Below are 27,969 nucleotides of genomic sequence, written 5' to 3' on the forward strand. Positions count from 1 at the left end.
TAAAAGTACATCTCAACACAATGAGAATTCAGGGTAAATAAGATCAGCTATGTGTTGTAATTTAGTATAAGGGGGAATCATCACAACATGATTTTCTCTGTTTCCCTCCCTCTAGCAAAACTGGCCAATCAGAATCCTCTTCGGCTACATTCCCTCCTTCTGACTCAACCTTGTTAAACAAGGAAGTGGGGAACTGAGGCAGATGGACTGGCAGACTGTTTTTCAATGAACGTTGAACAGGTAAACGTGTACTGGATACTTTTATATTCAATTAACAAACCAAATACATGTCTCAAATGCATGCTGATGAAGAGGGCAGCCTTGTGGATATAGAAGGCTGCAAATGACAGGATCGTCAAGCTGATTTTGAAAGTGAAAACAAATTGTGTTAATCAGCAATCAAATCAAATCAAAACACAGTACATGTAACTATATGGCATCTACATTTTCGGAAGAGGACTTCACCTGTCCTGTGTGCTGTGACGTCTTCAAGGACCCTGTTGTCCTCTCATGCAGTCATAGTATCTGTAAAGTCTGTCTGCAGCAGTTTTGGGAAACCAAAGGGTCCAGAGACTGTCCAGTCTGCAGGAGGTCATCAAAGGATAATCCTATCCTAAACCTCCACTTAAGGAACCTGTGTGAGTCTTTCTTACAGGAGGGAAGTCAGAGAGCTTCAGCTTCAGCAGGGTCTGAGGTGCTCTGCAGTCTGCACAGTGAGAAACTCAAGCTCTTCTGTCTGGAGGATAAACAGCCTGTGTGTGTGGTGTGTAGAGACTCCACAAAACACACTGGCCACAAATTTCAGCCTGTTGATGAAGCAGCCCTTGACCGTAAGGTAAGATGTTTTCTTTTGATTATGGTGATGAGATTAAACAGCATCACCTTATTCATTGGAGAAGAATGAACGACACTGTAGCTGGACTGTATGCTGCAGTCTGCAGTGAAGTCTGTTATTTATTCCAGGAGGAGCTCAAGATCAAACTGCAGCCCCTACAGGAGAAACTGAAGACCTTTGAGGAGGCTAAAGTGACCTGTGATAAAACAGCAAAACACATCAAGGTGAGGGGACGGGGGGGCATGTGCCACTCTATTATATGTCCGAGCACATGTTTCCTTATAAACAATAATGTCTTATAATACTGTTTTTCTAATTTTCGTGTGCCATTCTATCTTGTGCCATTGAGAGTTGAGTAAATCACAACCATAACTATAATCATACAAACATAAATCTGTGCATTGGTATAGAAAATAAGTCCAGATATTGTGGTCAAAGTAGCGAATATTCAAAAACTTGGTTGTGAAACATGCATGTGCTTTCTGGGTATGCTTTGTGTGGCTGCCATGGTTCCATATGATCATGTAATCAGAAAAAGAGAGAGGTGAAAAGGGAGCATGATGATGCCAGTTGGGATAGAAGGTGGCATGGGGTGAGTAAAGGAGCAGAAACACTTATCTGGTTAAAAAGTCCCATAGCTTAGTCTAGAGTGCAATTGTTTTGGTTTGAATGTTGTTTACATGATCACATAAGTAGTAACTAGTAGTTAAGCACTACCCTAATTCAACTTAAAAAGAGGTATTCTCATGGTATTCTGCAACTTTCACATCCAGTAAGCAGTGGCTCAAGTGAGGATTATTGTGCAAGTCAGTGTTTTCCTGGCAATTCTATTTGATCAGGTTTCACTTCACTTAACTGAGATCATCTCACCTTTGCACTCCCTTTGTCAGATATTTAACCATTTAGCATATGATTTTCCAGTTTGTAACAAGTGATTATTTGGCACAACAATGAGTGATCGTCTATACTGTAGCCTAACAGTGTAGGCTACCTAAATTTGACACGCTAAAGAACCTGTAATTAATTATGACCACCGTGCAGCGAAACGGCGGTCATTGGTTTAGTCAGAGTTTTTTTTTCATCCGTTTTTTTTCCCGCATGAGTAATTTTCCGTCCAGTATTCCCGGGACACTGAAAGACCGGGGTGCACGAAACTTGGTGGGCATGTAGCCCCACAAGGATAGCATGGAACCATTGTTTTTCGTTTTGAGCTGTCCGCCGACCCCAGCCACCCCCCCTCCCCCGGACTGGACCCCCGAAAGGAGGGTAGGGCGGACACAGTTTTCTGTGAATATCTCGAGAATTGTAGGGCCTAGGAGGAACACCTTTTTTTTGTATGTTGGTCTTAAGGGGCCATGTCAACCCAACCCATCCCATGTCTGATTCACCTGGCATGGGCATCATGTTCACCCATCATGTTCACCTGGCATCGGCATTATGTTCACCCTGTGCATATTCTGTGTGGCATCATGTTCACCCTGTGCATATTCTGTGTGGCATCATGTTCACCCTGTGCTGTGCATATTCTGTGTGGCATCATGTTCACCCTGTGCATATTCTGTGTGGCATCATGTTCACCCTGTGCATATTCTGTGTGGCTTCTCCTCTCCCACTGCTTATTTGGCCTCACCAATAAATACTTTTAAAAATAAATCATCATTTTAAAATAAATATGAATTGGTTTTATCTAGACACAAGCTCTAAACACAGAGATATGGGTCAAGGAGGAGTTTGAGAAGCTTCACCAGTTTCTACGAGACGAGGAGACGGCCAGGATAGCTGCACTGAGGGAGGAAGAGGAGCAGAAGAGTCAGATGATGAAGAGGAAGATTGAGAAGATGAGCAGAGAGATCTCATCTCTTTCAGACACAATCAGAGCCATAGAAGAGCAGATGAAAGCTGATGCTGTCACATTCCTGCAGGTAAGAACCATCCACTGTCAAGAAGTGAGTTGATCTAAACATCTAATACTGGTTTACAGTAATGGATATGTGGTTATATTTGTTGATATGACCAACTCACACCACCAATGACATGTCGTTCTAGTTTAGTGTAGAGAAAACATTAGCCATTATTTTACACATCATTTTATAAACAACATACGGTATTATGATCTTCCCACTTGTTTCTGGCCTGTTTGCCTTGTTGGTTAATTGTATTAACCAGATACTGTATACAACCCAAAAACAGAAAAAGTTGGGACATTGTGTAAAATGCAAATAAAAACAGAATGTGATAATATACAAGTCTTGTAAACCAATATTTATCAGCAAGAAGGACATAGACAATTTATCAAATGTTGAAAATGAAAATGTGGACTATTTCATGAAAAATATATGTTCATTTTTAATTTGATGCCAGCAACATGTTCCAAAAAAAGTTGGGACGGGAGCATGTTTACCACTGTGCTGCTTCAACTCTTCAATTAACAAAATTCTGTGAAGGTTTAGGAACTGAGGAGACCTTTTGCTACAGTTTTTTTTTTGTTTTAAGTATTTTTTGGGGGGCTTTTTATGCCTTTAATTATAGGACAGTGGAGATTGACAGGAAGTAAATGGGAGAGAGAGCAGGGGTGGGATCCGGAAAGGACCACGGGGCGGGAATCGAACCCGGGTCGCCGGCGTACGGTGCAGGTACCCCAGCCAGTTGCGCCACAGCTGGGGCCTTGCTACAGTTTTGAGAGTGAAATGTTGTCCCATACTCCCCGATATAGGATTTAATTTGCTCAACAGTATGGGGTATTCTAAGTCATGTTTTCCATTCCATTCCATTATACACCTAATTTGACAAATCTGGACTGCAGACAGGCCATTTTAGCACCTGGACTCATCATCTATGGAGAAATACTATTTAAATGTGTGCAGAATTCATTTTGCCATTGTTTTCCTGAAATATTCAAGGTCTTCCCTGGAAAAAACATTGCCTGGATGGCATATGTTGCTCAAAACCTGTATACATCATTCAGAATTGATTGTTTTGCTTTGACAAATGTGCAAGATGCCCATGCTGTAGGCACTAATGCTCCTCCACACCATCATAGATGTTGGGTTTTAAACTGAGCACTAAAACAAGTTGGATAGGTTGGATACTTAGTCCAGATGAGTCCATGATTTCCAAAAAGAATGGCAAATTTTGATTGGTCTAACAACAGGACCTTTTTCCATGTTTCCAAGTCCATTTTTAACAAGCTTAGGCCCAGATAAGATGGTGGTATTTTCTGTATCATCTCTCAATACAATGTTGGCTGTTTTGACTGTTTTTGGCTGTAGATTTTGAATTGAGTATCAAACTGGGCACATAACCAATGGTTATCAGAAGTTTTCCTAAGCCCCAAAAATGACAGGTCTGGAAACAGGTCTGGTGTTGATGCAGTACCATCTGAGGTCCAAAAGACCATGGGCATCCAATTTGTTTTTCAGCTCTTTCCCTTGTTTGCAAAGATTTATCTGGATTCTCTGAATGTTCTAATGAAATTACAGTCCTGTACTGTAGATGATGAACTCCCCAAATATTTACAATTGCACCTTAAGAAACATTAAAATTACATTGTTTCATCATTTGTGCACACAGGTTTACACAGAGTGATGAATACCCCTACGTCTTTACTTCTAAGGGACCCTGCCTCTCTGGGATGCTCTTTTTCATACCCAATCGTGTTGCCAGTTACTTTAATTAGTTGTGAAATATTCCTCCTTTTGTTTTCTTTATCATTACACAACTTTTCCAGCATTTTGTTAGCCCCGTCCCAACTTTTTTTGAAACATGTTGCTGGTATCAAATTGGAAATTAACCTAATAATAACTACACACAATTCATCATTTATTAAGCCTTTGTTACTTATTAGTTAATGGTTTGTTCATCATTAGTAATTTCTAATTTATCATCATTAAAGCATTTGTTCACACAGTTATAAATAGTTTGTTCATAGTAAATACTGTAAGCATATATCTTAAATATGTTTATACATTATTGTTAATACTTAATAAATTATGCAATAATATGTTTTTGATTAAGTAATATTTCCATTATTTAACAGTTGTTACATACACATGCACTAATGATTAGTTAGGGTGAGGATACATATTTTATAAACCACTTCCTAATACTATAATTAATCATTAACTCAGGAGTTACAAGTGGTTAGTTAATGATATTTTGTGAGCTCATCTAAAGTGAGGACGTTTTATGCCTTGCAACACATTTACAAATGAGTTATAAAGTTTACACTTGCATTTATTCATTTAGCCGACACTTTCACCCAAAGTGACTTACACATGTCAATGAAATTAAAGGGTAAGGCCCCATTGGTGGACACCGGGGTTTGAACCCCCAACTTTATGGGTTACTGCATGTTAACCCGGCTCCCTATCCACTACACTACCTCTGCCCAGTGGTATTCCAACAGTCAATTCAAAAATATAATATAGATATGCGTGTTTACTACGAACAAATCATTTTAACTGTGTGTAAACATGATTTACAGATGAGAATGTAGGAATAATGCTTTACAAATGAAGAAAACAGCATTTAATAATAGTTTACAGAAGTTTAATAACAGTGTGTAGTAGAAGAAAACAGAAACTCTTGCATAGTTGTAGGGATTTCTATCTGGGCCAAGGTAGTGTAGTGGATAAGGAGCTGGACTAGCATGCAGTAGCCTGAAAAGTTGGGGGTTTGATTCCTGGCTTTCACTGTTATGTCAATGGCCTTTAATTTAATCGACATGTGTACGTCGCTTGTCTGCTAAATGAATGAATGTGAATGTAATCTTTACAACTCATTTGAAAATGTGTTGCAAGGCATAGAAAGTCCTTACTTTAGATAAGCTCACAAAATATCATTAACTAACCACTTGTAACCCCTGAGTTAATCATGAATAGTATTAGGAAGTGGTTTATAAAATATGTATCCTCACCCTTACTAATCATTAGTGCATGTGTATATTATTGCATAATGTATTAAGTATTAACAATAATTCATAAACATATTCATAAACAGCTTATTTACTATGAACAAACCATTTATAACTGTGTGTACAAATACTTTATTTATGAGAATTAACATAGGAACAATGCTTTTCAAATGATGAACAAAGCATTTTGTAATAGTTTGCAACTGGTTTATAATAACAAAATGATTTCATTATAAGTGGTTGTTTCATTACTTATTAAGTATAAATCATGTACTTACAAACATATTTTTTGCATAGGCTTATTTACTATGAACAAACCATTTATAATTGTGTGAACAAATGCTTTACTGATGATAAATTATGTATGAACAAGAAATTACTAATGATGAACAAACCATTAACTACTAAGTAACACAGGCTTAATAAATGATGAATTGTATGTAGTTATTATAAAGTGTTACTGAAAACACTAACCAAATATAGTTTCAGTGAGCACCGATTAGCCATTGAAATCGGGAGACACAAAAAACATGGCTCCCAAGTAATGAACGCCTATGCCAGCAGTGCAGAGACAGTGTTGTCGAGACAGAGCTACACTTTCTAACCGAGTGCAAGTCATTTCAGTCAGTTTGTGATCTCTACTTTCCAAAACTTGATGAGAAACACCCTGAATTTAGTTCTTTAACAAACATAAATAAACTACCGTACTTGCTAGGAGAGAAAAAGGATAGCTGTCTCATAGCTGCACAATACGTTTTCACCTCCCAGGGACAGTGAGTGACACACACACACACACACACAGACAGACACGCACACATACACACACACGTGCAAACGCGCTGATGAACTCAAATACAACCACATGCAGGCAGTCACCATACTGCTCCAAATGAACTCTTAATAATACATTCAATGAACCGATGTAAAACTACTGTAAGTACTATTGTTCACAAATCTCAGTGAAGTAGTATGTTTATACAAATGTATATATCAGTTTAAAGTATGTGTATATGTTTTGTCTCTGTGATTGTTGTTATATCTTACCCTTAATATGTACCAATTGCTTTGGCAATACAAGTTTTCATTTGTCATGCCAATAAAGCAACTTTTGAGAGAGAGAGAGAGAGAATCCGAGGATTCGAGGATCAAAGAAAAAATGTAAAATGTAAAGCTTAATACTTTTCACACTTTATTTTTTTCCAGAACTACAAGAGCACAGTGGAAAGGTGAGTGATCTGCCTCCTGTCTCTCTCTCTGAACCCAAACCCACAGCAGCACTGACTCCTGAATGTTATTTCAGGGCCCAGTGCACACTGCAGAATCCAGAGAGGGTTTCAGGAGCTCTGATCAATGTGGCAAAGCACCTGGGCAACCTGAAGTTCAGTGTCTGGGAGAAGATGCAGGACATTGTTCAGTACAGTGAGTCAAACACTACTCTGTGTGTGTGTGTGTGTACTCTAAGAAGTGATGTGTTAAAATGACACATTGCTGTGTGTGCTCAGGGACAACACATTTTTGTGTCAATTTCAACACAGCAATTTTGTGGCTGGGTGAAAGGTTAAAGACAAATTTTAGCTATTTCTGCTACAATTTTAACTTTTTAACCCACCCAGACAGCCACACAATTCGGCTATCTACACATAATTGCGGTGTTGAAATTGACACAAAATGTGTTGTCACGGAGCACACAGCAATGTCTGTCTGTCTGTCTGTCTAGGTTGTAGTCAGATAGCTCGATATATAGCTGTGTAAAGTGGCCATGCTAAAGACCATGCTAATATTGCTGAACTAAAATTGTAAAGCCATTTGATTTGTCTTCCTTACAAGGGGGACTTTCATTTCATTCTTTTTATTTATAAGGACAGAACACATTCACATTTCTGTAAAATGTGCCAGTATTAGCCAGCCAGCTAGTTTTCAACTGTAGTCCTTTGGCAAGATGTTATGAGAACTATAAGGAGGAATAAAATAGCAAAATAAAATGTGCAAAATTGATTTAGTTGGAATAAAACGTGCAACATTTATTTAGTTCAATAGTTACATGTACAGTAGGCTACCAAATCACCTATTTCAACCCCCCCAAAGTAAACTGGCTGATAGTGTTGTGATTAAAATGTAGCCAAGCCAACTGCAATGTCTCAAACCTCCATAATAATGTTGTTTGGTCTAAACTGGGTTGTGGGGTAACTGTAGCTCTCAAATAATATTATACCCTAAAGATACTAATAACAATTAAATAACTAGAAATGCAATTCCGAGGAATTACACGAGGGGATGCAATCTGCTGGTTAGGGTGTTGGTGGGGCTGTTGAGCTTGCTGCTAGCTGGTTGGTAGGGTAATTGTGATACCTGCAAAGGTGCTTTTGGAGTAACCAAATTTGAATCTTGCGTGACATGGCATTCTTGAGATATCACACTCAAGGTGTTTTTGACCTTGACATTTGACCTTCAACCTCCAACATCAACTCACTTCACCTTTGAGTCCATAAAAACACTCGTACCAAATTTGAAGCATGTACGTCAAGCCGTTCTGGAGATATAATGCTGAATGCATGAGATATGGCTGGGACTTTTATTTTGACACACAGGAAACACTTTAACAGGCTGTGTAGTTCAGGTAGAGCTAGATTGTATGCTTAGAGGCTGAGACAGTTGAATTCCTCACAGGTGACACCTGTGCCAGTGTTCTGATTAGCCTGGGAACTGCTCTGAGAACTACTTAACGAGCGCAGCTGGCTCTATTATGACATCACAGCCCCCATTCAAGTCTATGGGGGGAAAAATACACTTTTATTTACAAATATCTCAAAAAGTATAAACTTCTCAAAAATGAAAAACGGATAGGACGGTAAAGCCTTGGAAGATCTACGGAACGGTGTTTGAACCAAATTTGTACGTTAAGCGGTTTGGGCTGAATAGCGTGTGTAGCGCCTCTCTAGCGTGTTTGGCTATAGTGAGAGGTGGCTATCCTGAATTCTTTAACTATACTATCAATCAAATAAGTGGGGTTTCACTAATAAACTTATCAGTGTGTAATCAGTGTTTAACTTTTGTGTGTATAATTGATAACTTATCATATAGAATACTCTTTCCCTTTAAATCACGTTTTAAGCATTAATATGTACACTTTAACATCAAATGAAATGTCTTGGACTTACCTTTATCCTTTAAACACTCACTTTTTAACCAAAATTACTCTTTTTCTTAATTCACTTAAGATATCAAAGTCAGTCACAACTGTTTTATAAAAAAGTATAAAAGATTTACTTAGAAAAAGTAGGTAAGTATGTAAAGGTGTCGTTTCAACATCACTTTTCAAATCATAAATGCATACAGATTCACATTGAAAACCTAAGGGCCCAAGAAAATAATATAGCCGGCAATAACCTAGTCTTATAGTAAATACCCTTCAAATGTTCAAACGATGCAGGCCTGAATGCAGCTTGGGTGCGTGGTAGCCCCAAACAAAATGGCTGCTTCACCACGAAGGCAAAAACAAAAGAAAATGGTACCTTTACTCAATGGGAATGTAGCCTCACACGCGCAGTATCAAAGGCAACAGCAGCAGGAGATATGACGAGAAGATTCACCACGAAGAGGAGACGTTTGAAGAGAAGCTTCATGCAGCTGACGACCTCGCAAAGTCCACCACTCGGCAACGCTATCCGGCTCCGTCGGGTCTTTGGTTGTCGGTCTCGCAGTTTCACACAAGCTTAACTAGTCAAGGTCACTGGTTGCTAGCTTGTTAGCAAAGTCCATGCAAAGCACTAGCCACTAAGTCAGCAGCTAGCTTAAACTTCTTTCTGTCTGTGTGTGCTGAGTCGTCCACTCAACCGGACATAAACTATCACCATTTACGCTTTGTATAAGTTCTTGTTGAACACTTACTAAACTGGTGCATTACATAAACAGTTCTCTATCCGCAAACATGCTTCTCGACTCGTACTCTCTCGTGCTTTTTCCCAACTCCATTTCACGTTGTCTTCACGTTTTTTCTCCCGCACCACTCACTTCCTTGACCTTTGAACTTGACTGTGATTGGCTCATTCACAAAACTTTCACAAATAAAATAAATTCACAAAACATTTGTGTAACTCTTTTTTTCCTATTCTTACAGGCATTTTAAAGCGTTTATAACATATTATTAAACAACAAATATTTAACATTTTAAATGCTATTCTCAGTAAACATGAACATTACCCAATATGCATTTCTCTAAATGAGCAAACTCATAACTTCATTGCTGGTCAATGAATCTTAACTTTTTAAACCTTACATTATATTTATTAAACTATGAAATTATGTATTCAAATCTTATGTTAATGTATACATTTTCAACAGGGTTACACCCTCCCCCTTTTAAATGTCTGTGTGTCCTCAACAGACACTAATAAACTAACAAAGGAGTCCTAAGGGCATAATAACTAGTGTTTTCCTATTTTAATTACTATCCCTCTGTGTACAATGGTCAGAGGCTGGTCTCTTGATTTACCAGGCTCATCATAGGTAAGTCTAATAGTTGGCTTGGCAGTTCTCTTAGGTCTAGGCTCAGGTCTGGGCTGCACTCTATCATTCAGGACCTCAGATACTTCTACTTGGTCAGACTCCAATCCAGCTTCACTGGTCTCTTCCGGAGCTACCTCCTGAACACACTCCTCGGGTTCCGGTTCAAAGTTGTGGTCAACCTTGTCTGGGTCTGAATCATTTGCATGAACAGGTTCAGCTTTAGGGTCATTTTCATGTTCTGTTTCAGGGTCATTATCAGTTTCCGTGTCATTATCATTTTCTGGTTCAGGGTCATCTTCTAAGTCAACTACTGGCCTGGCAGTATTTAGCACCCTCGGGACAGGCTCTCTCCGAGTGACAAAATACTCCATGTCAGAGGACGAATCAGAAAACTCCTGAAACTCTTGAGTCTCTGGTCTGTAGTCTCTTTGACTTTTCTTACGAGTGTCTGCTCTGGTCTTGGGTCTGGCAGGTGGATCAGCATCCTGGTCGGTGAGTGGCATCCTCACAAGCTGCCCAATAGGAAGAAGGTGGTCCCTGTGTATAGTCTTTGTCCCTAGCCTTCCATCCTCCTGTTTGATCTTGAACACAGGTAGGTTTGGCATCTTTCCAACAACAATATACGGGTCAGGACTCCACTTACTTTCCAGTTTGGCATCACACTTTGTGCTGTTGTATGCGTGGACCAAGTAAGGCACATGTTGGCTCCATGTACGCTTCTTCTCTCGGCCTAACGTACCTAGCATGGAGAGCAGAGTTCTGTTGAACCTTTCTGGCTGCGGGTCTCCTTGCGGATGATACGGCGTTGTCCGCGACTTGCGTATCCCCATCAAGGTCAACAGCTCTCGGATCAAACGGCTCTCGAAATCTCTTCCTTGATCCGAATGGATCCTCAAAGGCAGTCCATAATGTATGAAATATTTCTCAATCAGGACCTTTGCCACAACATGGGCCTTCTGGCTTTTTGTTGGGAAAGCCTGAGCGTATCTCGTGAAATGATCTGTGACCACTAACACGTTGCTTATGCCTTTGGAGTCAGGCTCCATGGAAAGAAAGTCCATGCACACTAAATCCATAGGCCCATGGCTTACGATCTGGTGCAATGGAGCAGCTCTCTGTATAGGAGTCTTGTGAGTAACACACTCTCCACAGTTCTTGATGTATTCTTCCACATGCATCGACATCCTAGGCCAAAAGAATCTACTTCGGAGCAGGTCAACAGTTCTTTCTTGTCCAAGGTGCCCTAGGTCATCATGCATGGCCTGCATAACCATCTCCCGGAACTCTCTTGGCAGGATGAGTTGACTGACCACATCTCCGGATGGTCTCTTGCTGTACCGGTACAGCAATCCATCTTTCATTGACAGCTTCCCAGCTTCTCTTTTCAATCTGGCCAACTCCGGACTCAAGTTCACACCCTCTGGCCAGCTCCTATGCTTGACTGCTTGGATCGCCGGTCCAATGGCTTCATCCTCTTCCTGAGCCTTCCTGAGACTCAGTTTGGACATGAGTTCCAGGGACTTTAACTCCAGATGAGTTGGAAATGCATACAGGTCAGGAACACAGTGAGGAGATGCACCAAGCTGAGCAACACAGACTGGTGTACTGCGTGCAGACTCTGGGATGTAGACTCTCTGGCAGATGGTCTTCACTCCAGACTGAGGTATAGTTACCCAGCCATTGTCGTCCTCTTCTGGCATGTTCCTTGACAACAGGTCGGCATCGATGTTCTGTCGGCCTGGGCGATACTGCACATCAAACTCATACGTCGATAGGGCAGCGAGCCAGCGATGCCCCACCGCACTGAGCTTGGCTGTGGATAGCACGTACGTAAGCGGGTTGTTATCAGTACGTACTGTGAATCTTGCCCCATACAGATAGTCGTGGAATTTGTCGACTACTGCCCACTTGAGTGACAAGAATTCCAGCTGATGTATGGGATAGTTTCTCTCTGCACAGCTGACTTTTTTCGGCTTGCAAAGGCAACGGGTCTAAGGCCTTCAGGGTGTTCTTGGTAAAGAACAGCACCAAGACCCTTCAAGCTTGCATCCACATGAAGAATGTATGGTTTGTGTGGATTGGCAAATGCCAGGACAGGTGCATGTGTCAGACAGTGAATTATCTTATGAAACGCATCTGTGCAGGATTTGTCCCATCTTTCCCCGAAAAGCTCTGATTCTTTCAAGTAGACTTTGTTCACATCTTGGGCATACTTCTTCCTCTTCTGAGTCGGAGCATATCCCTTTGTGAGTTCAGTCAGTGGTCTAATGATTGCAGAATAGTTCTGAATGAATCGGCGGTAATAACCGCAAAATCCTAGGAAAGATTGTAACGTCTTCAGATTTGTTGGCATTGGCCATGTAGTGACGGCCTCAATCTTGTTTGGATCTGGGGTGACGCCATCCGCAGACACAATGTGCCCCAGGTACTTGACCCTCGGCAGACAGATCTGGCACTTGTCCACTGAGAGTTTCAGCCCAACTTCACCGAGACGATCTAGGACCTTGAGCAGTCTCTCCTCATGTTCTTCGAGAGTTTTTCCAAATACGATCACGTCGTCAAGGTACACTAGCACTTGTAAAAGGTTCATGTCACCAACAGCCTTTTCCATTAACCTTTGAAAGGTTGCTGGTGCCCCAGTAATGCCTTGAGGCATTCGTTCGAACTGGAAAAATCCTAACGGGCAAATGAATGCCGTTTTCTCTTTGTCCTCTTCGGACATGGCTATCTGGTAGTAGCCTGAACGCAAATCCAGTACAGAGAACCACTGACTCCCTGTTAAGGCATTCAGTGCATCTTCAATGCATGGTGTTGTATACTGGTCTGGTATGGTTCGGCTATTCAACAGTCTATAATCTATGCACATCCTAATAGCGCCAGTCTTCTTTCTGACTACAACTATTGGGGATGCATAGGGGCTTCGTGACTCTGTTATGATCCCTGCCTGCAGCAGTTCTTGTAAATGCTTTCTCACGTCTTCGATATCTGCAGGGGCCAGCCGGCGTGATCGTTGACGGAAAGGCCGGGAATCAGAAAGTCGGATTCTGTGTTCAACTCCTCTTGCCAATCCCACGTCCCACTCATGCGTTGAGAAGACATGAGACTTCTGGGCCAGTTTCTTACATAATCTGTTCTTCCATTGTTCTGAGATAGGAGAGTCTCCAAAGTTGATCATGCTCGCATCAAAGTCAGAGGAAGCAGTCTCCTTAGGGGGAATCGTCGCAACCGAATCAATGTGGTACACACATCCAATCACTGTTCCCACCGGTATGGAAGTTTCTCTTGAAGATTCATTCTTCAGTAGTATTCTCAAGCCGTTGACATCCAATGGGCACGACCATGGGGTGAAAAATCACATCAGCAGGTAAGGCGGCTGCTGGTGATGAGTCTATCATCAGGATTTCTTGATCAACAGGCTTCTTCAAATCAACTTTACACACAACCTGAGTGTCACCATCTGGGGGTAAGACCAAAGGGCCTGGACCCATCCATCTGACACGTCCAGCCTCATCATCATGGACCGGGATAGCAACACCCTTGAGTGCAGGTTGATCTTCCTTGACACAAACTCGAAGGCCTAGTGTTCGGGTGACATCAATGCCATTGTCTTTGCATTGATTCACCAAGCGCCTAACATGGCTCGCATTGGTGCCCACAATGACAGATGTCTTATCTTCAGACCTGGGGTTAGGACATATGAGAGCTAGGACAGTTACAGTCTGACTGGTTCCTAACACCTCAGCTGGATACTCCACATCGACTACCACGTAGCCACGGTAAGGGTAGCTAGCTCCAGACTCACTTAAACCCCACAGGGAAAGACCAGATACGGGCTGAATGGGGATATCAGACAAGTACTTCTGGTACCAGGGTTAAAAAATGATCGTCACCTGAGAGCCACTATCTAATAAAGCAGTGCAGGGTTGTCCATTAACCTTCAATGGCACCAGACTAGGCGGCCCAACCAACCCGTCAGGAATACATACATCTTCAGGTACGTCGGCAGCACTTTTCTTAACAGCACAGCTAACTGCATTAGTGGTGGCGTCACCTGACGGCTGGTTGTTCTTGGACAGCTTGAGAGCCTGAATAAGTCTCTTGATAACTTTAGCCTGGTTTTCTGTGCTTTGGCACTTCCTTGCAAAATGCCCACTCTCACCACATCGATAACAGAAGTGTTCCTCCGACACTTTGAATGATTGTTGTGGGGAGCTCGCTACTGGTTTTGAGGTATTCACAGCTGAAACGGCAGCTTGAGGTTCACCTACTTTATTCGTGACTTTCTGTTGCAAGCGCTTCATTTGTTTTTTCAAAGCAGCTACATCACTGTCCGAACTGCACTCATTGTACACTACATTTGGGGAATTTTTTCCACTGCTAGCTGACGTGTCTTGTGCTGGCTTAGACACAACAGCAGCAACTAATGCCTTAAGTTCTTTGATCTCAGACTTCAAGTTCTGAATGTCAGTCTGTTTCACATCAGCATTCTGTCTTACATTTCCACTTTGCACCACAGGAGTAATCTTCTTTCGTGAGGCCTCAAATTCCTCTTCTGTGCGTATCTCCTTCAACAGCTGGAGAAAGGTCGGGGGCTTTGATTTCCTCTCTCTCAGACGAAGGTTAACTAACATCAGATCAGAGGCTATCGCACCACGTAACAACTGTTCAAGTCTTGCTTTATCTGCACACCCAAGGGGGAGACCATCTCTCTGCACAACCCTATTCAACGACTGTTCTAGACGTCTGAGGAAGTCAGACAGCTTCTCACCTGGTTTTTGCTGCAGTAAACGAAATGCAAAAAACAACTCTTCTCCTGACTCTGCTGTCCCAAAAGCATGCTCAAGTGCCTCTAAGCAGTCTTCGGGGGTCACATCAGGATCACTGGCTCGTGCTGCGTTTACAATGTCAAGTGCCGGGCCTCTAAGACTTTCCATCAGTCTCCGCCTCTTCTCTTTGCGAGAGCAGTCACACTCTTCCACCATGAGCCGTGCTTGACCCAACCAGTGGTCGAACTGCTCTTCTCCAGCTGGAGTGGGCAACAACCCAGAGAAAGTTCGTAGGCGGCGATAGCTTCCATGCTCACTTGAGGACTTTGACGTCTTGCTAAGTAAATCACTCACAGCTCGCAGAATGGCCTCTGTTGACTTGGCAGCAGCCTCATCTCCAGGCGACAATGGGCGATGGCCTTCAACACGCTTACCTGGAGCTTGTTGCGTTCCGGATATCTGAACTTGTGTACTGGCTCGTGTAGCTTCATCTACTGTGATAACCTGCCAGGGGCCTCCACCCTCAATCGGAAACACATCAAAAGGAACCTTTTCTGCTCTAACAGCTTCTTTGCATTCACACAAGGCCAGGTATCTATTGAGCCGCATGTTGAAATTCCGGCCTCTCACACGCACACGCCCCAAACACTTCACCGTTTGCATTGTCTCTTCAATTACACTTGTATCTACGTCTTCTTGAAGGAGCACCATGACCGCATGAGTCTCATCTAATGCCTCGCCACAGCACCATCCCTTTAATTCTGACACTAACTCTGCCCTGCGTTCCATATTGTGGTAAAAGTTATCACTATAACGTAAATCAAATAGGCTAATTTTCACTGGTAAAGCGTACAAAAACAATAAACCCACACTAATATCCCAGCGGTGCCTCCAATTTATGTAGCGCCTCTCTAGCGTGTTTGGCTATAGTGAGAGGTGGCTATCCTGAATTCTTTAACTATACTATCAATCAAATAAGTGGGGTTTCACTAATAAACTTATCAGTGTGTAATCAGTGTTTAACTTTTGTGTGTATAATTGATAACTTATCATATAGAATACTCTTTCCCTTTAAATCACGTTTTAAGCATTAATATGTACACTTTAACATCAAATGAAATGTCTTGGACTTACCTTTATCCTTTAAACACTCACTTTTTAACCAAAATTACTCTTTTTCTTAATTCACTTAAGATATCAAAGTCAGTCACAACTGTTTTATAAAAAAGTATAAAAGATTTACTTAGAAAAAGTAGGTAAGTATGTAAAGGTGTCGTTTCAACATCACTTTTCAAATCATAAATGCATACAGATTCACATTGAAAACCTAAGGGCCCAAGAAAATAATATAGCCGGCAATAACCTAGTCTTATAGTAAATACCCTTCAAATGTTCAAACGATGCAGGCCTGAATGCAGCTTGGGTGCGTGGTAGCCCCAAACAAAATGGCTGCTTCACCACGAAGGCAAAAACAAAAGAAAATGGTACCTTTACTCAATGGGAATGTAGCCTCACACGCGCAGTATCAAAGGCAACAGCAGCAGGAGATATGACGAGAAGATTCACCACGAAGAGGAGACGTTTGAAGAGAAGCTTCATGCAGCTGACGACCTCGCAAAGTCCACCACTCGGCAACGCTATCCGGCTCCGTCGGGTCTTTGGTTGTCGGTCTCGCAGTTTCACACAAGCTTAACTAGTCAAGGTCACTGGTTGCTAGCTTGTTAGCAAAGTCCATGCAAAGCACTAGCCACTAAGTCAGCAGCTAGCTTAAACTTCTTTCTGTCTGTGTGTGCTGAGTCGTCCACTCAACCGGACATAAACTATCACCATTTACGCTTTGTATAAGAGTTCTTGTTGAACACTTACTAAACTGGTGCATTACATAAACAGTTCTCTATCCGCAAACATGCTTCTCGACTCGTACTCTCTCGTGCTTTTTCCCAACTCCATTTCACGTTGTCTTCACGTTTTTTCTCCCGCACCACTCACTTCCTTGACCTTTGAACTTGACTGTGATTGGCTCATTCACAAAACTTTCACAAATAAAATAAATTCACAAAACATTTGTGTAACTCTTTTTTTCCTATTCTTACAGGCATTTTAAAGCGTTTATAACATATTATTAAACAACAAATATTTAACATTTTAAATGCTATTCTCAGTAAACATGAACATTACCCAATATGCATTTCTCTAAATGAGCAAACTCATAACTTCATTGCTGGTCAATGAATCTTAACTTTTTAAACCTTACATTATATTTATTAAACTATGAAATTATGTATTCAAATCTTATGTTAATGTATACATTTTCAACAGGGTTACACCTGCACAAAAAGGTAAAAAGAAAAATAATAATAAGAAGAAGTTTTCGGATTTCAATAGAGGGGATGCATCCCCTCTAATAATATTAGAGCTTCCCCTTCAAAGTAATATCCACCACTGACACAATGGTTATACATAGTGTTGGGATGGTGACTTTTTTAGTATGTAATAGATTATGTTTACAAGTTAGCCTACCCTAGTAAATGTACTAGTAGTGTAACTATTTAAATTACTTTTCCAAATTTCTAATGAATGTTTTCAAATCTTAACCATTTTCAAATGTTAAAATGTCAAATGTCATCCTTAAAACAGTACTCAACACTGACTAACTCAGTCACATGAATTAAGAGCATAATTTAAAACTAGACTGCATTTCCGGCGGGAATTGCAAAAGTGTGCTTGCCCTGGTCCGGTCACCAATGTGAGCAGACAGTGGCATACGCTATGCTGAACCTGGCTTGATCCAAGCATTCTAACAGTGCCTTTCAGTGTTGGAGCAGTGGCAATATCTCAAAAGCACTAGGAGAGGGCTATTCAACTATTGACATGCGGGGTGACCTTCGGTGGCCTGCCTTTGAATTTAGCTTTTATGACTAAGATCAAATCAATAAAATAGAACGACAGCAGTGATTGGCTGCAAAAATAAATAACGTCACGTGTCTTGCGCCTCTCAAACTGGGCTATCAGCAGTGTTGGGAGTAATGCGTTACAAAAGTAATGTAATTACTGTAATATATTGCTGTTTGCGGTAACGCGGTAATGTAAGGCATTACAAAAAAAAATGTGGGTAATATTTACTTGGTACAAACTTCAGTAACACGCGTTACAATGCAGTTTAACCCAAAATTAAGCGCTTGTTTTGTTTTGATACATATTCGCAAACACCACGCGAGAACAACAGAGGAGAACAAATCTGCGCAAAATAGTAGAACGTTATCTCCTGATGGTTGAATATGACTGTGGCTGCAGCAGACTTGCAGGCGGACTCTATGTGGGATGGACATAAGCCTACGCTCATTATTTTCAGCTTGTCAGAGACAAGGCTATGAAGAACATAATAGTTAGTGCACTTTGTGTGCGAAACCGAAAGATCTCTCAGCTCGAGAAATAGCACAAGTAAATTAATGAAACATCTAAAGTAGTGCCACGCTAATCTTTTTGATTCTTGATAAAACACAAACTATGCTGTTGTGCATGTCAGCTTTGTGCTGTGAACTTAAATTGAAGAGAATAAAGGGATAGAAATGCAGAAAAAGATTGTGTAGCCTGGCAGTGCCACCACTCCCACCACGCGCATCACGCACTTTGCGTTGGGCACCAAAGGACAGAGGGGGCACCCAAATGTAACCAATGAATAGTAGCTTTACTGCAAACTGCGTTTCACTCTTCATCAATAACGTTTACAATGTCAAAATGCACTAACACGATGTTACATGCAAGTTTGATACCTTTTGGGTTCTTTCAATCACCACGTAGTACTAGAATTGGTGGGTCTTCAATCATTAGTTTTCCAAGCATTTAGGCTACACGAAGCACATGATATGCTGAGTCGACTGAAACGCATTCCATTCAGATAGCTAGGTGGATACCAGGCTCATAATTCACTTGTATTCGCAAAAACGAAATGTGAAGCAACATGTCATTGCATACTTCCATTTCCAAAGCAATGAAGGTTGCTTAAAACAACTTAACATTGTGCATATTATTGTTAATATTGTGCTATCAATGTAACTCAAACAAATAAGGCTTGTAAACAAGAGCTGGCAAAAGGGCATTATGACAACGTAAAGATCAATGCTCTTAAAGTGACAGTGCACCATTTATAAGTAAAACAGCATTTCTTCAGAAATTAATGTTTAAAAATACACAGTAATGGTCTGTAAATAATAGGCCTTTTATTTTACTTTAGGTGTTTGAGTTATCATTTAAATGTCACTCACTCAAAGCCACTCACTTAGGGCACCGAAATGGCCAGCAGGCCACCATCTTGACATGTCTTTATTAAAGGAACCATATGTAAAAATTGTATTTCAATTAATCATAAAATTGCTCTGATATGTCACTAGACATTAAGAAATCATGTTCATTTCAAATACTTATATCACTGACAACAGTAATCTGGCCAGGATATTGTCATTTAAAAAGTGAAGTTGCAGCCCTCAACTGATGTTGATGTTGTCATGTTGTGTTTTGGCCTAATGCGCCACCCTCCACCTATCTACTAATACACAAAGTCAGTAGTGTTTCGTCATCCGGTTGCCAACTCTGCCAGTCAGAGGGGAGGGGAAGGGGATACACCGCTCTACAGTAATTTGAAAGTCATTGTAGTACCCGTTTTGGCCACAATCTTACATAAGGTTCCTTTAAGCTTTGATTTACAATATAGTAGGCTCTCTATTGATTTTAATGAGTAGGCCTAGTCCTTAAAGTTACAGTATTTCTATCACAATTTACCAGACTTTGACCTTTTGTCGGTTTTTAACAAAATTCTGACTATGATTGTTCTTTGTATTGCATTATGAGCACTGCGCCTATTGCATTCTACTGTTGCCTTAAGCCTAGCTCAGTCATTATGCTATACCACATCTCCCTCCATTGGAAGAGCAAGCTGCATTGAGCGTAATAAACTGCATTTAGAATGGCAAATCCATATTTCTAGATATTTTGGTGAAAGTAACTTAAAAGTAATGCAATAGTACTGTAATGCCTTACAATTCAGAGACAGTAATATTATAATGTAACAAATTACTTTGAAATGACAGTAATAAGTAATGCATAGTACATTACGATTTTGAAGTAACTTGCCCAACACTGGCTATCAGGTAACCTACAGAAGAATTGAAATTATGAAATATGACCAAGGCATTAAAATGCTGCATGTTTGTCAGGATACTTTTTCACTGATTTATTTTAAAAAAATATGAGCTATGAGTGTGAATGTTATATATTCCATCCCCTAATTATGTTTTACTGGTTTATTTGACAAATAATCTATATGGATTTGCTCTATAAAGACCTTTTGTCTGTTTAGGATTATTTTGAGAGCCTGGGATTGTTTTGAGAGCATCTGTGTCTCAGATGTATCTCAGAATAAAGGAATAAAGGAATACTTCATATTACTCTAAACCACCTTCTGTAAATCAACTGTATACTACTGTCTACATTGCACTATATTTCTTGTCTCTGTATATTTCATCCCCTTTCTATACTTTGCATCACATTACATGTATACATGCATCACAGCTAAGATCTTTGGTTGCTATGAAGGCCAGTCGTTCTAAATGGATGGTTGCTATGGCCAAAGGCCAGTTCTATCTCTGCCGTTGTCAAGCGGGCATATCCTAGAATTCTGATTAAGTTATTTTATTTGAAACAACTCTATTTTACTTAGCCTACTTCCATACAGTGAGTCCCATTAAGAAGTGGCCACTTCATTCGCGCTTACCATGATTCACGCAGCAACATTATTAAATTAGTCTGTCACCATAACTACGTTTGCAAAGAGGAGAACATTTTAATTTGATTCACAATGAAACGTTACATTTAATGTACATGTTGACAATGAGTAGGCTAGTTTTGGTTGTTGTTGGTGGTGTTACTGCATCCCTTAGTTATGCCTACAATGCAAAATTGTTCCCTTGCGATTGGAAGCTCCTGTAGATGCATTTCAAAACATCGCGACGTGAAATGCCACCACAAAAAACTGTTTGTGAATCGGTCTTAGTGAGTTAGGAGTCCTCGCGACTTCTTTTAAAGGAACACGCCACCCAATGTCAGTATTAATTTATGTTCTTACCTTAACTTTCACGTGTCATACCTCTCCGGTGTCGGTACGTGCACTCAAACGCTTTGGCTTGCAGCGCGAATGTGTTAGCATGGTGCTATGCTAGCGGGCCCAGACGTTAGGGTTGCCACCCGTCCAGGATTTTCCTGATTGTCCAGGATTTTCATGGTCTGTCCAGGAAAATAAAAATATTTCCTGAATGTCCCAGATTTTTGTACATGATGCGCAAAATGTGTATTTCAGTTTGATTGAAGCGTGCCTACGTCCATAAACGTATGCACAGCCTTATTGGCTCTACAAAAATGACGTAGCATAACATGGGTGGTGGTGGTGGGGGCACGCAACGTGGGGGTTCATTAGAAATGGTAAGGTGGAGACGGAGAGTGTGTGGGACAAGGAGAGACAGAGAAAGGAAAGTTTATTCCACATAAGCAAAAAAGCAGAACTTAATTATGTATTCCCCCTTTTTTCTCAATACTGCCCCCAGGTGTCCACAACTAAAAACTGTTGAAAATATAACAAAATAATAAAGGTCTGCTATTAAATAAAGCAATTAACTGAACAAATAACTAGAAATTGTCATTCTTACTAATTTTAGCTATACAATTGTCGCTTAGAATGTCGCTTAGAAGGTTTTTATCTTGGGTTAGATGTGTGATGGTCGATTGGATGGTCAAAATGTCCAGGATTTTTGTCCGACACAGGTGGCAACCCTACCAGACGTAGCCATAGAGGGAGGAAGATAGCATTAATCAAACACATCCATGTATTCCTTAAATACAGTTGCACGCAGGCATGGACTGGCCATCGGGCGTACCGGGCAATGCCCGGTGGGCCGACGCACATTTTTGGGCCGGGGCTGTCATGATTTAATAATAATAATAAAAATATTCACTGCGACGGTATTTGAGACACGAAACGCGGCCCATTGGTTGATTTTCTTGACGGACATTGGGCTAGTCCTATGACATCTCTCAGCCCTCCCCTCCCCTCCCAGGGTTATCAAATTTTGACATTTGAGCTGTCTGACAGCGGAGAGAAGTGAGTTTCCGTCTGTGAAATTGTGAAAATGGATAGTAGGCCTAATAAACCACAAAAGCGCAAGGGGGTGCACAGTAGCTGCGAGACAAAAGGCTAAAAAGCCTACAAGTGGACGCAGCAAAATGTGTCAAAATCACAGAAATGTTCACCCCAAGGTCGACTGTTACAGCAGGTGCAGGGCCGTCGACATCGAGTGCACAGGCTGAAGGAGTGGAACACAGCTTTGATGTGTAGTGTATTAACACAGAGGAAGGCGAAGTACAGGTGGATTCGGAGGAGGAGGAGAGAGACGTTACGTTTGATGTGCAGTGTAGTGACAGGGTAAGGAGAAGTACCGGTGGATTCGGAGGAGGTGGACAGAGACGTTACGGAGGAGGAGACGTTACCCAGCAGGGACAAATTGAGGAAGAGGTCAGAATAGCTACTGTAAATGTTAGCAGAATGAAGAGGGACGTTTCATGGAGGGAGGGCTGTTGTGTGTGTGTGTGTGGAGGGCTGGGTGGGTGTCCAGGCTGCAACATGCATCAGTAGCAAAGAAGCCATCTGCATTTTACATTGCGCTATTCAATTGTCGTCGACGCGGAGAGGAGAAAAATTAAATAAGTTATCCACAACAAATCAACTAGTGGTCGGCCACAGAACGCACTCAACTTTTTAAGAACTTTTTAAGTCAGTCATGATTGGTCGAAATTGTTGTCAATCTTGATGCAGTACAACAAGCAAACTTATCACATTTCTGTGCGCATACAGGCAGGTACACACACGTACAGTAGCCCTAGGCTACACACGCACGCACTCAGAAAGACACTAGAATGACACAGCAATTATGATAGCCTGTAACAATGAAAATGTTTTGGGATGTGTGTATCTTCACTTAATAGTATCTGGGGAGATTGTAGGCTAAAAGTGTGTAAATGCTTAACATACGAAATAATTACAGGACTCATTTTATTCAGTCAGACTTAAAACATGCATAATAATAGTAGCCTATAGAGTTTTGTGCACAACCTCGTCCTTGCTGGTTTGGAGGTGGTCACCAGTGGGTGTGTGTGTGTGTTTTAATAGCCTTTGTTTTTCAAATAATGCCATGAGTAGACTCGTTGTCCAACTTACAGTGTTATTTTAGCTTGCCATAAAGTTATAGCTTGCAGGTGTTATAGCTTACAGTTATTATTATCATGTAATATTAGTGAAACATTGCTTTCCCGAAATGGATGATAAATGTGCGCATATATCCTCTGGTATGTCGTGTGCCTCAGCATATCGTAGAAATAATCATTGTGGGCCGCCATGGCCAAAAATGCCCGGGCCATTTTTTGGTCCCAGTCCAGCCCTGGTTGCACGAGTAGTTGATAAAAATGTGTAAGGTCAGTAGGTCACACAACATGAAACGTGGCGATTTTCCAAGCGAATAAACAGGAGAACTACAATGTGTGGCGCAATAGCACTTGGGAGTACTTGACCAAAGTTTTTTGACCAATTTTCAAAACCGCACCCGCCCGCCATCCGCTGGTTAAATAATGTATGGGTGATGCGGCGCTGCTGAGGCTAGAAAGCTCTTGCCTGTTCTAGAAAGACTGATCCAATGCAGCAAATATATTAAAGGCTAAAGTCCTACATTGGCTATGTTGGAACCTATCCCCAGAATATCAGCAGCAAACTCAGTCTCTGTCTCGCAAAACAGTCTCCAAATAAAACTCACATCGCGCCTGTTGCCTATTCTGCCAGCTTGTGCCAATATATCGTCCAAAATGCTTGATTGCATTGCATTCTCCACATTTTTAGCTACATTTTCATGTACCACATCAGCATTTTTGTTCAGTGAATCTTTTGTAAATTGCTTTACTATAGCGTCGGGCCCTTGTCAGCAGCCTTCGGCTTGCTTCTTGCCACTATTTACTCCTTCGTCTTCAACATTCCCTTCTCAATATTTTTGGCCTCAATGTGTCCAGATACATAGTCTGTCTGTTCTTAGTCTTGGATTTTGTGAAGTAAATGTCTAAATACCACCTGCTTGCTGCAGCTTCCTTTTAAAACAGCATCTTTTTCTCTCTCGAGCATTTAATCTGCTGCCGGCTTGTCTCTCCACATCGTCCAAAATGCTTGATTGCATTGCATTCTCCACATTTTTAGCTACATTTTCATGTACCACAGCATTTTTGTTCAGTGAATCTTTTGTAAATTTTGACTCATTATATCTGTAACTCTATAAAACACTTACTTTCATAAAGGACGCACACCATCCAGCACATACACTTGGAAACCGATATTTTAGGTACTTGGCCACGAACTCAAAACGTGTCTCTCTGAAGCTCTGTTCTAGAATCTTTGCTCTTAAGGCTGTTCCCAGCGTTGCTAGTCAACATCAAATAAACGAAATGAGAGTCTTCCAGGTATTAAAAGTGTACGTGTGATTATGAATGGATGTATGTGGTTTGCAATTAGAATTAGAATTTCCCATGATAAATTACATAATATTTGCACCTTCCTTACTTGTGAAGCTCACACTAATTCCACCGTATTTAGTGAAATCAGAGAATGTCTAATAAGGGGAGAACCACCACTCTCGGGAAACTTCCGGTTTCTGAACTGGTTGCAGTTCCTGTTCTGGTTCCACATGAGGGCGCTCACGAATAAGTGCAGAATGAATGGAGGCCTACGGAGCTGTACCCTTCAAATCCACTTTTCTCGGGATATAATTTTTTGCCCAGAAATTTGAATGTTGCATGCAAAAGAGGGGGCAGAGCAAATACACACCGCTGAGTATTATATTTTTTGAGTCACTTATTTGTTTTAAAAAGCCTTTCAAATGCGCCAATGACGTCATTCATTAGCAGAAAGCTAGTGTGTTGTGGGCAACAACGACCCAACCTGTAAGAAATCGAAAGGACGTAAGTACTCGTTCATTCAACTTTTGACCTATAATCCATATTGATCTTGCAGAAACCACAATCCAATCTTCGATTTTTCAACGACAACCAGGTGAAAGAGACACATTTAGCCGTCTAGCTCCATAGAGCCCTATTGTTTTTGCACTTATTTGTGATCGCCCCTAGCGGAACTGCAGCAGATTGCAGGTACAATGGAGTTAATAGGGAGTGAACCGGCTCTCCGTAAACGGGCTCTGGTGAAATGTAATACAACGTTGCCACCTAGCATTCAGATGTATTTAACATTAACGTGACATTTCCTGCTTATTCTTTCGTCAACTCCATTGTGCATACTTGGAAGGCATTGTGATAGTACAACTGCAAAGGTGAAAGGTGATAGTTACCAAATACCTGTGGGTGGTTTGCCAAATGCTGGAAACTTTTGGAATGTTTTCTTTTTTTTTAGCTTATGCACCCTCACATTAGAGTCCCGAGTTCATATACAAAATTTGGTATCGATATGTGACAGTGTTCCTGAGATATGGACAACTTCCTGTTTCGGAGCTTCGCCGCCGATTTCGTTTGGCTGTGACGGGCAAACGCTTCTGAAAATCAAAAATCCTTTCTGTAACTTTTGTGAGGCTTGGTCCAAGGATCATGTACGTCAAGTTTCGTGAAGTTCGGACCAAATTTGTGACCTGTGAAACTTTAGTTTCGCTTTCTATTCAATCCAATATGGTGGAAGAATGACAAGGGTCAGTGACATCATTTTCAATTTCCACAAAAATTGGGCTTACAGGAATAAGAAAACTTAAGAAGAACAATAAGTGTGCTGCTTTCAGCAAGCACACTTAATTAAAGAGACACCACAAAGGAGACTATGAGATCATTCTAAGGTCACTATATACTGTAGATTTAAAATCATAAAAAAATACTGCTAAGAGTCTGTTTTTAAAATCATAGCACAAATCCTTCCGTAGACTGCTTTTAAATCAAACTTTGACATTTACAGTAACATATGGGTGGCGCTGCAAATTCAAACAGGAAACCAATCAAAAGCATGAGAATAGCATAAACTTTACTAAATTACTGTGGCTGCAAAGGAAAGCATTCATGAAAAACATGCAAAACAACAAATTTAACATTCAGCATATAGCCTATAGCTTTTTTACAGAAAATATTCAGATGTAACCCCATTGCAATCATGAACATTTTCATAACTGTAATTCAACTGCACGTTATTTTTCATATTTTTCACCCAGACCATATGTGTTTGTTCTCTCTACAGCTCCTGTCACTCTGGACCCCAACACTGCACATCTACGTCTCATCCTGTCTGAGGATCTGAGCAGCATGACATTTGGTGATGAGTGGCAGCATCTTCCTGATAACACAGAGAGATTTGATTGGGTTGCCAGTGTCCTGGGCTCTGAGGGCTTTAAGTCAGGGACTCACAGCTGGGATGTGGAGGTTGGGGAGAACACACGGTGGTATTTGGGTGTGATGACAGGGTCGGCCCAGAGGAAGGGAGACTCAACCTCTATGAGTGGACGCTGGATTGTGTATTATAATGATAGTAAATATGCAGCCCATTCTCCATCACAGCCCACCACTCTACTCCCAGTAAAGCAGAAACTCCAGAGGATCAGAGTGCAGCTGGACTGGGACAGAGGAGAGCTGTCATTCTCTGACCCTGATAATAACACACACATACATACTCATACACACACTTTCACTGAGAGAGTGTTTCCATACTTTAATGCTGATAGTGTGTCTGCTCTGAAGATCCTACCAGTGAAGGTCTCAGTAAGAGTAGAGCAGCCCAGTTAGAGCTGATCGTGTCTCTGTGTAGACCAGAACTGATCAGCATGAGGAGATGAATCAGTTAGACTCTGAGTACTGAGAGAAAACACCAACATAAGACAAACTGACTTTTTAAGGTTTTTTAAGGTTTTCATCCAATCGTTCTTTTCTCTGTTGTATGGATTTCACTTTTTAAAGGTATACTATGCAGTTTCATGTTTTTTTGCCGACTCTAGAACTCCCCCTATAGAGTCATGATATATTTATATTTTTCTTTGACGTTGTAAATGATAGTTCTCATAGCTTGTTCCCCCTGTACACAATGAAACTGCTTTTGTTGTGAGGCAAAGGATCTCCAAAGAGCTGTATCTAATGACAAGGTAATGTTTCAAGCTCTATGGCTATGTTAGGTGAACGATTCCCCTATTACAAGTTAGTTTACCATCAAATTGGCTTCGTAGATGTTCTATTGAGGTAAAAATCCTGTGTAGTGTACCTTTAAAATATTTTAAAAGGGCTAAAAGTTTAGTAACATGTAAGTCAATGAGTAGCTTAAATTTCCATGGAAATAGTATGGAACAGTATCATCATTTAACTCACATCATGCATAAATACATACTAAAATAATAGATCGGGAACATGCAGTAACGGAGAGCATTGTATGTTCCTAAGGAGACAAACACAGGTGCTAGAGCATGAGGAACGTGTTCCTAAGGAGACAAACACAGGGGCTAGAGCATGAGGTACGTGTTCCTAAGGAGACAAACAGGGCTAGAGCAGGTGGGCAAACTTTTTGGCTCAAGGGCCACATTGGGTTTTGAAAATGGGCACACCCCCCCCCCCCCCCCCCCAAAAAAAAAAAAAAAAAAAAAAAAAAATATATATATATATATATATATATATATATATATATTTCATAGCCTAGCATTTAAATGATTACAATGACAAAAAATATCACGTTTAGTTCTCAATCTTCTGCCAGTTTAGCTATGGCTAGTGCTGTGCCTATGGCTATGGCTAGCGCTGTGCCTCCACAGTTTATAAATGGTCAGTAGTGGAAACTACTATTGCTTTCATAATTTACTTTTTAAAGTTTCTTATAAGAAGGAGATATCAATTATCAACGA

The 27,969-nt window shown here is 40.9% G+C and overlaps 1 protein-coding gene across 1 annotated transcript; it reads left to right on the forward strand.

The window, feature by feature from the left end:
- Positions 1-193: 193 nt before the first annotated feature.
- Positions 194-27,688, forward strand: LOC143100680 (E3 ubiquitin-protein ligase TRIM35-like). Its single transcript, XM_076264080.1, has 6 exons — positions 194-835; positions 964-1,059; positions 2,527-2,757; positions 6,951-6,973; positions 7,048-7,166; positions 26,328-27,688. The coding sequence occupies exons 1-6, from the start codon at positions 434-436 to the stop codon at positions 26,867-26,869; spliced, it is 1,413 nt and encodes a 470-aa protein (XP_076120195.1). The 5' UTR covers positions 194-433; the 3' UTR covers positions 26,870-27,688.
- The last annotated feature ends 281 nt before the right edge of the window (positions 27,689-27,969 follow it).

The sequence above is a fragment of the Alosa pseudoharengus genome, unplaced genomic scaffold (genome assembly GCF_046254945.1).
Source record: "Alosa pseudoharengus isolate Yale_2024_CS ecotype anadromous, Long Island Sound unplaced genomic scaffold, YU_APseudo_1.1 YU_APseudo_1.1_scf_3, whole genome shotgun sequence".
In the NCBI taxonomy this organism is placed as follows: Eukaryota; Metazoa; Chordata; class Actinopteri; order Clupeiformes; family Clupeidae; genus Alosa; species Alosa pseudoharengus.

What these genes read in the sequence shown, in the direction of transcription:
- LOC143100680 (XM_076264080.1), top strand. Translation starts at nt 434, where the DNA reads ATGGCATCTACATTTTCGGAAGAGGACTTCACCTGTCCTGTGTGCTGT. An exon ending in AAACAGCAAAACACATCAAG is followed by an intron (nt 1,060 to 2,526) that starts GTGAGGGGACGG and finishes GGTTTTATCTAG; the next exon opens with ACACAAGCTCTAAACACAGA. An exon ending in TACAAGAGCACAGTGGAAAG is followed by an intron (nt 6,974 to 7,047) that starts GTGAGTGATCTG and finishes ATGTTATTTCAG; the next exon opens with GGCCCAGTGCACACTGCAGA.